Source organism: Phocoena phocoena, chromosome 9 (genome assembly GCF_963924675.1).
Source record: "Phocoena phocoena chromosome 9, mPhoPho1.1, whole genome shotgun sequence".
Lineage (NCBI taxonomy): Eukaryota > Metazoa > Chordata > Mammalia > Artiodactyla > Phocoenidae > Phocoena > Phocoena phocoena.
In genome coordinates, this window is record NC_089227.1 from 69,684,616 (window position 1) to 69,698,503 (window position 13,888).

Consider the following 13,888-nt stretch of genomic DNA (forward strand, 5'->3'; position numbering starts at 1 on the left):
GACCTAGAAGAACTAAAGAGCAAACAAACAGTAATGAACAACACAATAAATGAAATTTAAAATTCTCTACAAGGAATCAATAGCAGAATAACTGAGGCAGAAGAACGGATAAGTGACCTGGAAGATAAAATAGTGGAAATAACTACTGCAAAGCAGAATAAAGAAAAAAGAATGAAAAGAATAGAGGATAGTCACAGAGACCTCTGGGACAACATTAAATGCACCAACATTCAAATTATAGGGGTCCCAGAAGAAGAGAAAAAGAAAGGGTCTGAGAAAATACTTGAAGAGATTATAGTTGAAAATTTCCCTAATGTGGGAAAGGAAATAAGTCGAGGATACGCAGAGTCCCATACAGGATAAATCCAAGGAGAAACACGCCAAGATACATGTTAATAAAACTATCAAAAATTAAATAAAAAGAAAAAATATTAAAAGCAGCAAGAAAAAAACCAAAAAACATACAACGGAATCCCCATAAGGTTAACAGCAGATCTTTCAGCAGAAACTCTGCAAGCCAGAAGGGAGTGGCAAGACATATTTAAAGTGATGAAAGGGAAAAACCTACAACCAAGATTACCCAGCAAGGATCTCATTCAGATTTGACAGAGAAATTAAAACCTTTACAGACAAGCAAAAGCTAACAGAATTCAGCATCACCAAACGAGCTTTATAACAAACGTTAAAGGAACTTCTCTAGGCAGGAAACAGAGAAGGAAAGGACCTACAATAACAAACCCAAAACAATTAAGAAAATGGAAATAGAAACATACATATCGATAATTACCTTAAATGTAAATAGATTAAATGCTCCAACCAAAAGACATAGGCTGAATGGATACAAAACCAAGACCCATATTTATGCTGTCAACCAGAGACCCACTTCAGACCTAGGGACAAATACAGACAGAAAGTGAGGGGATGGAAAAAGATATTCCATGCAAATGGAAATCAAAAGAAAGCTGAAGTAGCAATTCTCATATCAGACAAAACAAACTTTAAAATAAAAACTACTACAAGAGACAAAGAAGGACACTACATAATGATCAATGGATCGATCCAAGAAGAAGATATAACAATTGTAAATATTTATGCACCCAACATAGGAGCACCTCAACACCTAAGGTAAATTCTAACGGCCATAAAAGAGGAAATTGACAGGAAGACAGTCATAGCAGGGGACTTTAACACCCCACTTTCACCAACAGACAGATCATCCAAAACGAAAATAAATAAGAAAACACATGCTTTAAATTATACATTAAACAAGATGGAATTAAGTGATATTTATAGGACATTCCATCCAAAAACAACAGAATACACTTTCTTCTCAAGTGCTCATGGAACATTCTCCAGGATAGATAATATCTTGGGTCACAAATCACACCTTGGTAAATTTAAGAAAATTGAAATCGTATCAAGTACCTTTTCTGACCAAATGCTATAGGACTAGATATCAATTACAGGACAAAATCTTTAAAACATACAAACACATGGAGGCTAAACAATACGTTACTTAATAACCAAGAGATCACTGAAGAAATCAAAGAGGAAATCCAAAAGTACCTAGAAACAAATGACAATGTGGACATGACAACCCAAAACCTATAGGATGCAGCAAAAGCAGTTCTAAGAGGGAAGTTTATAGCAATACAATCAAGAAACAAGAAACATCTCAAATAAATAACCTAACCTTACACCTAAAGCAATTAGAGAAAGAATAACAAAAAAACACCCAAAGTTATCAGAAGGGAAGAAATCATAAAGATCAGATGAGAAATAAATGAAAAGGAAATGAAGGACACAATAGCAAAGATCAATAAAACTAAAAGCTGGTTCTTTGAGAAGATAAACAAAATTGATAAACCATTAGCCAGACTCATCAAAAAGGTAAAAGCCTCAAATCAACAGAATTAGAAATGAAAAAGGAGAACTAACAACTGACACCACTGAAATACAAAGGATCGTGAGAGATTACTACAAGCAACTCTATGCCAACAAAATGGACAACCTGAAGAAATGGACAAATTCTTAGAAAAGCACAACCTTCCGAGACTGAACCAGGAAGAAATAGAAAATATAAATGGACCACTCACAAGCACTGAAATTGAAACTGTGATTAAAAGTCTTCCAACAAACAAAAGCCCAGGACCAGATGGCTTCACAGGCGAATTCTATCAAACATTTAGAAAAGAGCTAACACCTATCCTTCTCAAACTCTACCGAAGTATAGCAGAGGGAGGAATGCTCCCCAGCTCATTCTATGAGGTCACCACCACCCTGATACCAAAACCAAAGATGTCACAGAAAAAGAAAGCTACAGGCCAATATCACTGATGAACATAGATGCAAAAATCCTCAACAAAATACTAGCAAACAGAATCCAACAGCACATTAAAAGGATCATACACCATGATCAAGTGGGGTTTATCCCAGGAATGCAAGGATTCTTCAATATATGTGAATCAATCAATGTGATACACCATATTAACAAATCGAAGGATAAACACCATATGATAATCTCAATAGATGCAGAAAAAGCTTTCAACAAAATTCAACACCATTTATGATAAAATCTCTCCAGAAAGTAGGCATAGAGGGAACTTACCTCAACATAATAAAGGCCAGATATGACAAACCCACAGCCAACATAGTCCTCAATGGTGAAAACTGAAACCATTTCCACTAAGATCAGGAACGAGACAAGGTTGCCCACTCTCACCACTACTATTCAACATTGCTTTGTAAGTTTTAACCACAGCAATCTGAGAAGAAAAGGAAATAAAAGGAATCCAAATTGGAAAAGAAGTAAAGCTTTCACTGTATGCAGATGACATGATACTATACACAGAGAATCCTAAAGATGCTACCAGAAAACTACTAGAGCTAATCAATGAATTTGGTAAAGTAGCAGGATACAAAATTAATGCACATAAATCTCTTGCATTCCTATACACTAATGATGAAAACTCTGAAAGAGTAATTAAGGAAACACTCCCATTTACCATTGCGACAAAAAGAATAAAATACCTAGGAATAAACCTACCTAAGAAGACAAAAGACCTGTATGCAAAAAACTGTAAGACACTCATGAAAGAAATTAAAGATGATACCAACAGATTGAGAGACAGACCATGTTCTTGGATTGGAAGAATCAACATTGTGAAAATGACTATACTACCCAAAGCAATCTACAGATTCATGGAATCCCTATCAAACTACCACTGGCATTTTTCACAGAACTAGAATAAATAATTTCACAATTTGTAGGGAGACACAAAGGACCCCAAATAGCCAAAGCAATCTTGAGAAAGAAAAATGGAGCTGGAGGAATCAGGCTCCCTGACTTCAGACTACACTACAAAGCTACACTAACCAAGACAGTATGGTAGTGGCACAAAAACAGACATACAGATCAATGGAACAAGATAGAAAGCCCAGAGATAAACACATGCACGTATGGTAACCTTATCTTTGATAAAGAAGGCAAGAATATACAATGAAGAAAAGACAGCCTCTTCAAAAAGTGGTGCTGGGGAAACTGGACAGCTACATGTAAGAGAATGAAATTAGAACTCTCCCTAACACCATACACAAAAATAAACTCAAAATGGATTAAACACCTAAATGTAAGGCTAGACACTATAAAACTCTTAGAGGAAAACATAGCAGAACACTCTATGACATCAATCACAGCAAGATCCTTTTCGACCCACTTCCTAGAGAAATGGAAATAAAAACCAAAAAAATGGGATCTAAGAAACTTAAAAGCTTTTGCACAGCAAAGTAAAACATAAACAAGATGCAAAGACAACCCTCAGAATGGGAGAAAATATTTTCAAACAAAGCAACTGACAAAGGATTAACCTCCAAAATATACAAGCAGCTCATGCAGTTCAATATCAAAAAAACAGACAACCCAATCCAAAAATGGGCAGAAGAACTAGGTAGACATTTCTTCAAAGAAGATATACAGATTGCCAACAAACACATGAAAAGATGCTCAACATCACTAATCATTAGAGAAATGCAAATCAAAACTACAATGAGGTATCACTTCACACCAGTAAGAATGGCCATCATTAAAAAATCTACAAACAACAAATGCTGGAGAGGGTGTGGAGAAAAGGGAACCCTCTTGCACTGTTGGTGGGAATGTAAACTGATACAGCCAGTATGGAGAACAGTATTGAGGTTCCTTAAAAAACTAAAAATAGTACTAACATATGACCCAGCAATCCCACTGCTGAGCATATACCCTGAGAAAACCATAATTCAGAAAGAGTCATGTACCACAATGTTCACTGCAACTCTATTTACAATAGTCAGCATGTGGAAGCAACCTAAGTGTCCATCGACAGATGAATGGATAAAGAAGATGTGGCACATACATACAATGGAATATTACTCAGCCATAAAAAGATATGAAATTGAGTTGTTTGTAGTGAGGTGGATGGACCCAGAGTCTGCCACAGAGAGTGAAGTAAGTCAGAAAGAGAAAAGCAAATACTGTAAGTTAACACATATATATGGAATCTAAAAAAAAAAAAAAAAAAGGTTCTGATGAACGTAGGGACAGGACAGGAATAAAGATGCAGACATAGAGAATGGACTTGAGGACACAGGGAGGGAGAAGAGTAAGCTGAGACGAAGTGAAGAGTAGCATTGACATATATACACTACCAAATGTAAAATAGATAGTGGAAAGCAGCCGCATAGCACAGGGAGATCAGCTGGGTGCTTTGTGACCACCTAGAGGGGTGGGATAGGGAGGGTGGGAGGGAGACGCAAGAGGGAGGAGATATGGGGATATATGTATGTGTATAGCTGATTCACTTTGTTATACGGCAGAAACTAAGACACCATTGTAAAGCAATTATACTCCAATAAAGATGTTAAAAAAATTCAATCATAAGAAGACAACCCAATTTAGATCAAAAAAAGATCTGAATAGATACTTCAGCAAAGGTAAGTGAATGACTAATACACACATTAAAGATGCTCAACATCATTAGTCATTAGAGACACGCAAGTTAAAATCACAATAAGATACCACTCCACACCTATCTCAAGTAGATAAACTTTAAGAAACAGTTGACTGGAAGGTGAGAATCTGGAAACTGTCTTAAAATTATCTTTGCTGACAGACTCATTGGAAAGCTTCTGTGTATCTCCAGTAGTACACACACCATGTTTAAGACCACTTGTATGAGAAAACAAGAATTTGGTGACTTACAAAATATTTGGTTTCAGGATTTGATGATTAGAAAGGTGTCAAGCATGAATGAGGCTGATTTGGAAATGAAAAAAAGTCGGGCTGGGAAAGGAGCTAACAGGAAGGAGAGAAGAGAGGAAGAGGAATGAGAACTCTTGGTAGAGTTCTCATCCATCATCATCTTTCTAATAGTCCCTAGCACTGGCAAATAGAGTAAGATATCCTCAGGCAACACCCATGATTTTTTCTTTTTTAATCATCTGGTTGACTCCCACACAGGCTCCATGCCCTAGCCCACAATGACTAAAATGTACCATTCCCAGGCAAGTCTCCACATCTCCTCTTCAGACACTCACATCGACAAATCACTCTGCTGCAACTGGTGCAAAGCAGAGAACTGCACCAAGCAAAATTCACCTTCATTTTTGCCCTACATCACAACCTGATGTACCCAAATTACAGTATTTGTGACACTGTAATAATAATTATTGGTTTACGTGCCTTGCCTCTTCCGCCTCCCATTAGAGATTGTGCCTTCTTTAATGACGGAGACATTTTTTACTCATCTCGAGATCTTCAGCACCAGTACAGTACCTGATATACAGTATAGTCAATAAATGTTCAGAGAATGGAAGACTGATATAAACTACAGATATAAACTCTAGCCATATAGTTTGAATGTCTTTGTCTACAAAAGACCTTTTTTTAAAAAAAAAAAAAAAACATTGTGGGAAGCAAACGTATTGTAAAACTAGTTTTTTCTTTCTTAGGAGAGGCTCTAATCTGTAATTAAGAATCTGATATGTCATTATATAACTAATCACCTTTTCCAGAAAATCTTAGGAAAATGACTATATAAAAGAAATATAATGAGGAGATCAATGGAGTAGACAGAAGCTAGGTAACCTAGTTCTGGCTAGTACCGGTGACTCTGGATATGTTTTCTGGCTTTCAGTTTCCTCGTGTGTAAAGTGAAAAAATTAAAGAACAATCTCTAAGCACCCTTCAAATGTTAATATTCTAAGGATCTTTAATCCATGAGTGTTTCATTAACAATAAGAAGGTAGGAGGCATGTCACATGCTGAGTATTCCTAATATTCTGGTTCTTCTTGCTAGAAAGCAAATGAAATTATCCTGTCAATATTCATTCAGTACTTCAATTCCAGGAACAAAATTAAGTAAGTGCCCCACCATCTACTTCTGAAATCAGGAACTTGACCTTTCAATTCTAATAATTCAACTCTTGAAGCAAGCATTTAATCACATATCATAGGTACTGACATAATAAACAAACTGTAAGCTTACCTGCCAGGAAACTGCTCCCAAAATTGCTGTTGCAAGAAGACTAAAAAAAACTAACTGCTCTGAAATTAAGCAAAAGTGGCGCATCCCTTTGGATGCCATGATTCTATCTAGGTTATTGTTATCTACCCTGTGAGTAAAATATACTTTATGGCAGTCATTTAATTTGGAATGGAATCCCCAAAGAGTTAAAAGAAAAATAATATGGCAAATCATCCAGAATATTCCAAAAATGGAAAAGCCTGGTATTACAAAATACCAGAGATGAGTGTCTCTAAGTTTAAATGCTGAAAGAATGAAAAATGTAAGCTCAATCATCCCAGTGAAAACAACAGAAAGTCTTCTGCAAATTCTTCCACGGTACAAATAGGGTTTCCACCTTTCAGTCACTGAAAGTCCACTAAAATAAATGTCAAGGAAAGGATCAGTTATCAGGCAAATAAAAAAACATGCAAAAGCAACTGGATTTTGGGGAGTTTCCAATGTGGAGAAAAACAGCAAGACTGCAAAAATAACTAAGTTTGGAATAGCTAGAAAAGACTTCATTCTCAGGTCAATAATCAGCATGGCCAAAGCTACAACAAGTAAAATGACACTCAGAGACTTTTCCACCAACATAGTTGTGCTGGCAATGGCAAATCCAACAAGTTCCAGAAATTCAACTGTGGTTAGTAAGGTGGGTCGATGACGGACATAACCAGAAATTCTCTCCACCAAAGAGCATAGTATCCTTAATACTATGGAAGTTAGAAGCAAATATTTGGTTGATTCTTCTTTCACATCATTTTTAAACGATGAATTATCAAGAAAACACAGGAGGCCAAGCAAGAATCCAAACCAAAGATTGGATAGACTTAAACTTGCCGCTTCCATTGAAAAATAATAATAGAGTATGCTGGCAATTCCAAGAACAAAAAGACCAAGAATAAAAATTACCAAAATTAAGGAATTTGCTGTTTTTTCCCATCTTACATAAAGACCTAAGCATATAGCAACCAGTAGATTAATTCTGGCTAAATAGCCAAGATAACGCACTGAAGAATGCATGTTCACTTCTCTGTTTACTTCTTCCAGTCTTGTCATTGCTAAATAGAGACAATGACTAAAGCAATAACGCAGTGATTTACACATTAATCTGTCAATCTGGGCTTTCTCCCCACGTTACAAAAATTAACTGCTTGTATTTCATCCAGCAAATCCAATGTTTCTGTAACTCCTACTTCAGCATTTTCTCTGGTGGAATTTGTTTGTTTGTAGTGATCTAAAAAGAAGAAAAAAATATTTCGTTGTTAATTTTATGTAATTTGCCTTTCACATGTATCTTCCTTATACAAAATAACAAATAAGTGAGAAATAAAGTTTGTTCTGAAACCCAGCTTAAAATGTGACTTGTGTGTATCTTTTTTTGGGGTTTTTTTTTTTTTTTTTTTTGAGGTACGCGGGCCTCTCACTGTTGTGGCCTCTCCCGTTGCGGAGCACAGGCTCCGGACACGCAGGCTCCGGACGCGCAGCCTCAGCGGCCATGGCTCACGGGCCCAGCTGCTCCGCGGCATGTGGGATCTTCCCGGACCGGGGCACGAACCCGTGTCCCCTGCATGGGCAGGCGGACTCTCAACCACTGCGCCACCAGGGAAGCCCGACTTGTGTGTATCTTAATGCTAACTGTCTCTGGCTTAAAAACTCTGCAGTTTATCCAAACAAAAATGGAGATTTTTTTCTACTCATCCTATGCTAGGATTGTATGACTAAGTCACCATCAATGAAACTGTTTTTCCAGAGATGGTGAGGAATTCACATAATTCATTTTTACTCCGATATGTGGTTTTTCAACAACATGCAAAGATGAGATATTCAACTTAGCTTAGATGTAGCAGATGCGTCTGGCACAATGGAAAGCTACTCAATTCTTAAATGAAACAAGGGACCTCATCATTACCTCTAATTTGAAAAGCAACAGTATCCAATAATAGCAACCATTACTACCTGCCTAAAATCATCTACATCTTTTTACCAGTCACCTCTAAAATGCGATGAAATCTTAGTCTAACAGTGTTTAATAAACTTATTAGAAGTTTAACTGTATTAAAGTTACTCAGTCACTGAAGTTGATCCATAGTTCTCTCTGTACTTTTTCCTCTACTAAATTACTTTGATTATCAAACCTACAATCTTTGTAGCAAACCAATTCTGGACCTTTCTAGTCAAAACTGTAAAGTTGGAATGCTGACCAATATTTATTGTAAGGTAAATTTTTAAAACTATAATTTTACTTTTAAAAAGTTACCACAACAATTATTTGTCAAAGGACCCAGATAATTATTTCAATCTTAAGTGCCCCTTCAAGTTGCACTTCAAACATGATGTAGTCAAAAAATGATTTAACTCTCTACTACATAATTCTTCAAATTTTCTAGTATGCTATTTCAGAAGAAATGATCCATGCAATGGCTCAGGGTCACACTGAATATCCATAGAGAACTCAATCAATAAAAACTCAAAAAGTAACTAGTTTGTGATCAGCTTATTTATACTTTCTAATAGCAGGACACTAAAAGAAAGACCCAAGATAAATATGAGATAACTTGGAATTAACTCTTAATTACCCATTTCGCTGGAAAAGAATGTCACCGGGTGACAGCTTTAGGGTCTCTGGGAGGTTCCAAGTATTATTAGTAATTTACATGTTCAACATGTATATTTTTTACAGCTAAGTTTATTTAATTAACTAAGAATGCTAATTTTTCCTCAATTACATTTTCATTCAATCATTTCTTAAGAAACCACACACCACTAAAGAAAATATCTTCCTTGGTATATTTAGGTTTTATCTTTTTACTTAAGAAACTGATAGTATCTAGAGTGCATTGCATTTTTTAAAACATTACTTCTATGTGTTATATAATCATTCAACAAATATGTTGGAATATATGTCCTCAAAAGGTCGATGGTACAGTCTGGGCTCAGATGATTGAACACTGTTGGAGAAAAAAAAATCACACACCAGACTAAATGGTTGCCACTCAACTCATGAGACATAGTTCTATGTTTCTCTGGTCAACACACTCTCATTCTCTGTGATTATGCAAACCTCTTTTCCCTATCCTCAAATCTCTGACATCCACTTCCCACCAAATTCTCACCAGATGACTTTGCCTCCAATGAAGTCATCAGCAGGGAGTTTACCTGAGTTTCCAACACCACAAACTCACCTCTATCTACAATTCCTGATTCAAGAAAGGAAGGCTGTCCCTTCCCTATCTAAGGCTACATCTTTTAGCCACACACGTATCCCTTCCCCTCTGCCTCTTCCAGAACTTCACACTCCCTCCTCTCTCTTTAAACTCCAACTCTTCTCTTATCCATTGACACAACCATTTGCAAAGCTCTTTTTAAAAAATGATACCAGGGCTTCCCTGGTGGCGCAGTGGTTGAGAGTCCGCCTGCCGATGCAGGGGACACGGGTTCGTGCCCCGGTCCGGGAAGATCCCACATGCCGCGGAGCGGCTGGGCCCGTGAGCCATGGCCGCTGAGCCTGCGCATCCGGAGCCTGTGCTCCGCAACGGGAGAGGCCACAACAGTGAGAGGCCCGCGTACAGCAAAACAAAACAAAACAAATCAAAAAATGATACCAAAAAAAAAAATACAGAAACAGAAACAACAAACAAAACTAAACAATCCTCACTAATCCTCATCTCCTCTTCCAAGTTCAATCTTCGGTCCTCTTGACAGCCAATATTTGACTGCTTTACTTCTCATACCAACTAAACAGTGGTTTCCACCACACAACAAATTGCTCTGCCAAGTTCTAAAATAACCTGCAAATTCCTAAATCCCATGGGTTCTTTTCACTCATTATCTTGCACATTCCTCAAACAACCTTTGATGTTTTTGACTCCTTTCACCTTCTGAAACCTGCCCTTCCTTTAGCTTCCAAAGACCAGACTCCAGATTTTCTTCCTAACTCACTGATCTCTCCTCTCTGTCTCCTTGCAGGGTTTTCATTCTGAATCTATCCTTTGGATGTTCAATCCCAAACCTAGGCTCTTCTCTCACTATACACTTAAACACATATATATTAACCTACCTGACAGAAATAAAAGCACTAGCTCGGTTCTGCACTGAGGTAAAAGCTTAGAAAAAGGTAAAGGAAAACACGTAAATAATAAAGTACAGCACATACATAGCATGGAATATATGCAGCCACCCTGTTATAGGCCAAAACCAACATGACAGAATATTATTTTTAAACAGCTAATCTACAAAAGTCTTTTCCCATTCTGACCTTCTTCAAAAGACAAACAGCCTGAATCAGAGTAAAACAAAGCACTGCAAACTTTTTCAGTGGGTCTGCCATCACTAATGATTCAGTGGGAAATTCCTTGAGAGGCAGATGAAAAAGGAGCACAGAAGAGTCAATCTGAATACAAGACAAGTTAACCAACAACTGCCAGAGTCTGTTTTATAAAATCCTATGTACTACTCTAAACCCTCTTCTCCTTCACCACCTGTATGTAATCGTCACCCAAGTCTTGTCCACTCTTTTTCCTGCACACCTCTTAAATGTATCTACTTCTTTTCATCCTCAAGGTCACAATCCCAGTTCTGGCCACCATCATCTCATGGTTGAATGTCTCCTTGCATCCACTCTTGCCCTTCTCCAAGAAGTATCTTTTTTAAAGCCAAAATTTGTCACATCGTTCTGTTACGTAAAAGCCCCCAGCAGCTTCCCATCACTCTAAGCAACAAAGTCTAAACTCCTTAAAATGCCTTATAACACTCTCCTCATTGGATATGCATAACTCTCCTGCCTCATCTCTTACCATTCTTCCTCTTGAACTTGTATTCTAGCCATACCTTTCTGAACCATACTAATGCTATTCCCTCTCCAGGTGCACTGCTTTCCCTCCTCTTGGCCCCATCCCAGTCCTCACACCTGGCTCACTCCTATTCTTTACTCTTTATGCCTCAGCTTAAATGATTTTCTTAGGGCAATCACCTTGACTCATTTATATGATCCATGTACTTCCTCTGTAACAGCAAAATATTGACCATCAACTGTTGAAAATCTGCATTCCCCATTAGATCAAAAGGTCTCTGAAAGTCTGTCTTCGATACTGTACACCAGTATTGAATACTGTTTAGCAAAAAGTACTGTTTAGCAGAAAGTTCGACACCAAGTAGGTATTCAACACGTACTTGTTGAAGAAATAAAGAGTGATGCAGAAATAACTATATTTAACAACAATGCCAATCAGTTATAGGGCACGTATTAATATACAAAGAGTAAACAAGTTGTCTAATTGGTTTGCTTCTCTCTCGGACTTATGCCAGCCTTCACTTAATTCATCCAAATTCCTCCAGACCAACAAGTTCTCTTTCATGTCCTACTTCTAGGGAATCCAAGACACACTATATCACGTGCAACGTCTTTAGACTCAGAAACTATTTCCGTCCCATCTAGGGGAAGTGTCAAAAGCTGAAAGAACATACTGAGCACCCAGGGTCGGGGAATTCCAGTGCTTCGGTTCTATGAATTCATGATAATAACTCTTTGGACCCATCTCATACAAGGAGAATGGCACCTCGAATACTAAATCCCTCAGCAATAGGGCAGCGATAACAATTCTTCTTCCATTCTGCCTCCTCCTAGCAAGATGTGGGAGGCCCAAGAAGAAGCCTCGCTGTTGTCGACCATAACCCAGCTCAGTGGGGAACTGCTGGGGGATACGGAGAGGCGCCCCGCCTTCCATCCTCCACCCCACACCATCAACTTCTCTCCGGGCAGGTATCCCTACCTCCGCCCCAGGAGGCCGGCTGGGCGGAGCTTGGGGCCCGCACCACTCTGAGCCCCGGGCGGTGACTGTGCCCAGGTCTCACCGCCTCGCCAGTGACCCCCTCGCCCACCTACCTGACTCGGCCGCTGCTACCAACTCTCTCAACCCTCGGAGTCGGCGCTGAGGCCAGCACGGTAAAGGGAGGGCCCTTGCGGCTGAGCCTGCGACTCGGAGTGGGGAGGCGGGATTCCAGGGGAGTCGAGGGCCAGAGGCCGCACGCTCTAGCACAGGCCAGTCTCGTCGGAAACTTTCTCCGTTACTGGCCCGGTTACGGCCGCCATATTCCCGCCGCCGGATCCGCGACGGTACGGAACGCCGCCGGGGTCAAGCCGCACAACGCGCTTCCTCCCTGAGAGCCGGCCCAGGCCCTGCCCCCCTCCCCGCCCAAACCCTCCGAGCCGCCGCGGACCCAGGTGCGTTCGGCGCTGCGCGAGCGCAAACGGCCCCACCTGGGGTACAAGCTGTCGCCTTCCTGGACCTGGAATGGGCGGCGAACAGGGAGCTGGAAGACCACGAAGGATCAGGCCGACCGTGTCCATCAAGCCTTTAGGCCGCCACCTCGGGCTTGACCGAGACCGGGGCAAAGCGGCCGGGCCGGCCGGCCACACAAAAACAGTAAATACTGCAGGAGGCGTTGCTGCTCTTTGATACCTATCGCATAATATATGGCTTTGTGTCCACTGACCAGCTAAAAGCTCAAGCTCCTTAGGCTCGCCTTCAAAGCCCTCCTCGCCTCCTTTTCTAATTAAGACTTCCTTTCATAAACCGCCTGGGTCTTTACTCCGCCGACAACGCTAAGCTCCCCCAGTCCTGACCCATTCCATTACCCCTCTCCCCCTCCCACCCCGTCCCTTACACGTTCACCGGCCCCGCATCCTGAGGGTCCTTCACATTCCAGGGCTAATTCTTCTTTGTATCTGAACGCACTGAATAAACATAAGGGGATATTCCTCGGCAGCGTTTCACAACAGCTGTGGAGCTGATGATTTTGGGGTTTGAATTCTGGTTTCTCCCCTTCCTATGTACCACCTAGGTTTCTCCATCTAAGAAATGGTAACAAAACCTTCTTTGCAAAGGAAGGAAACCTTCCTTCCATGTTGTGAATATTCAGTAAAACATTTTTTTTTCTGGCATCATAAGGTAGGCCCTCAAGTATGAATTCCCCCTCCCTCTCCAAGAAGCCCTTCCTGCCTGCCAGCCTTCTGTCCCTACCATAATTTTCTACTGTTCATAGCACTTAGCGAGGTCAGTCTCTATGAACCCCAGTTCCCTCATATGTAAGTAGAATGCTAATAATACCTACCTTACAGGGTTGTTGTAGGGATTAAATAAGATGATGTATGTAAAAATTACCTTAGGGCGTCCCTGGTGGCGCAGTGGTTGAGAGTCCGCCTGCCGATGCAGGGGACACGGGTTCGTGCCCCGGTCCGGGAAGATCCCACATGCCGCGGGGCGGCTGGGCCCGTGAGCCATGGCCGCTGAGCCTGCGCGTCCGGAGCCTGTGATCCGCAACGGGAGAGGCCACAACAGTGAGAG

The 13,888-nt window shown here is 40.1% G+C and overlaps 1 protein-coding gene across 1 annotated transcript in view; it reads right to left on the reverse strand.

The window, feature by feature from the left end:
• TMEM168 (transmembrane protein 168) overlaps positions 1 to 12,649 on the reverse strand; it is a 55,943-nt gene extending 43,294 nt beyond the window's left edge. The window contains exons 1-2 of the mRNA XM_065884171.1: positions 12,314 to 12,649; positions 6,522 to 7,779 (exon numbers count right to left, since the gene is read on the reverse strand). Coding sequence (XP_065740243.1) covers positions 6,522 to 7,649 — 1,128 coding nt within the window. The 5' untranslated portion in view covers positions 7,650 to 7,779; positions 12,314 to 12,649. The remainder of the gene's footprint in view (positions 1 to 6,521; positions 7,780 to 12,313) is intronic.
• Between the last annotated feature and the right edge of the window lie 1,239 nt (positions 12,650 to 13,888).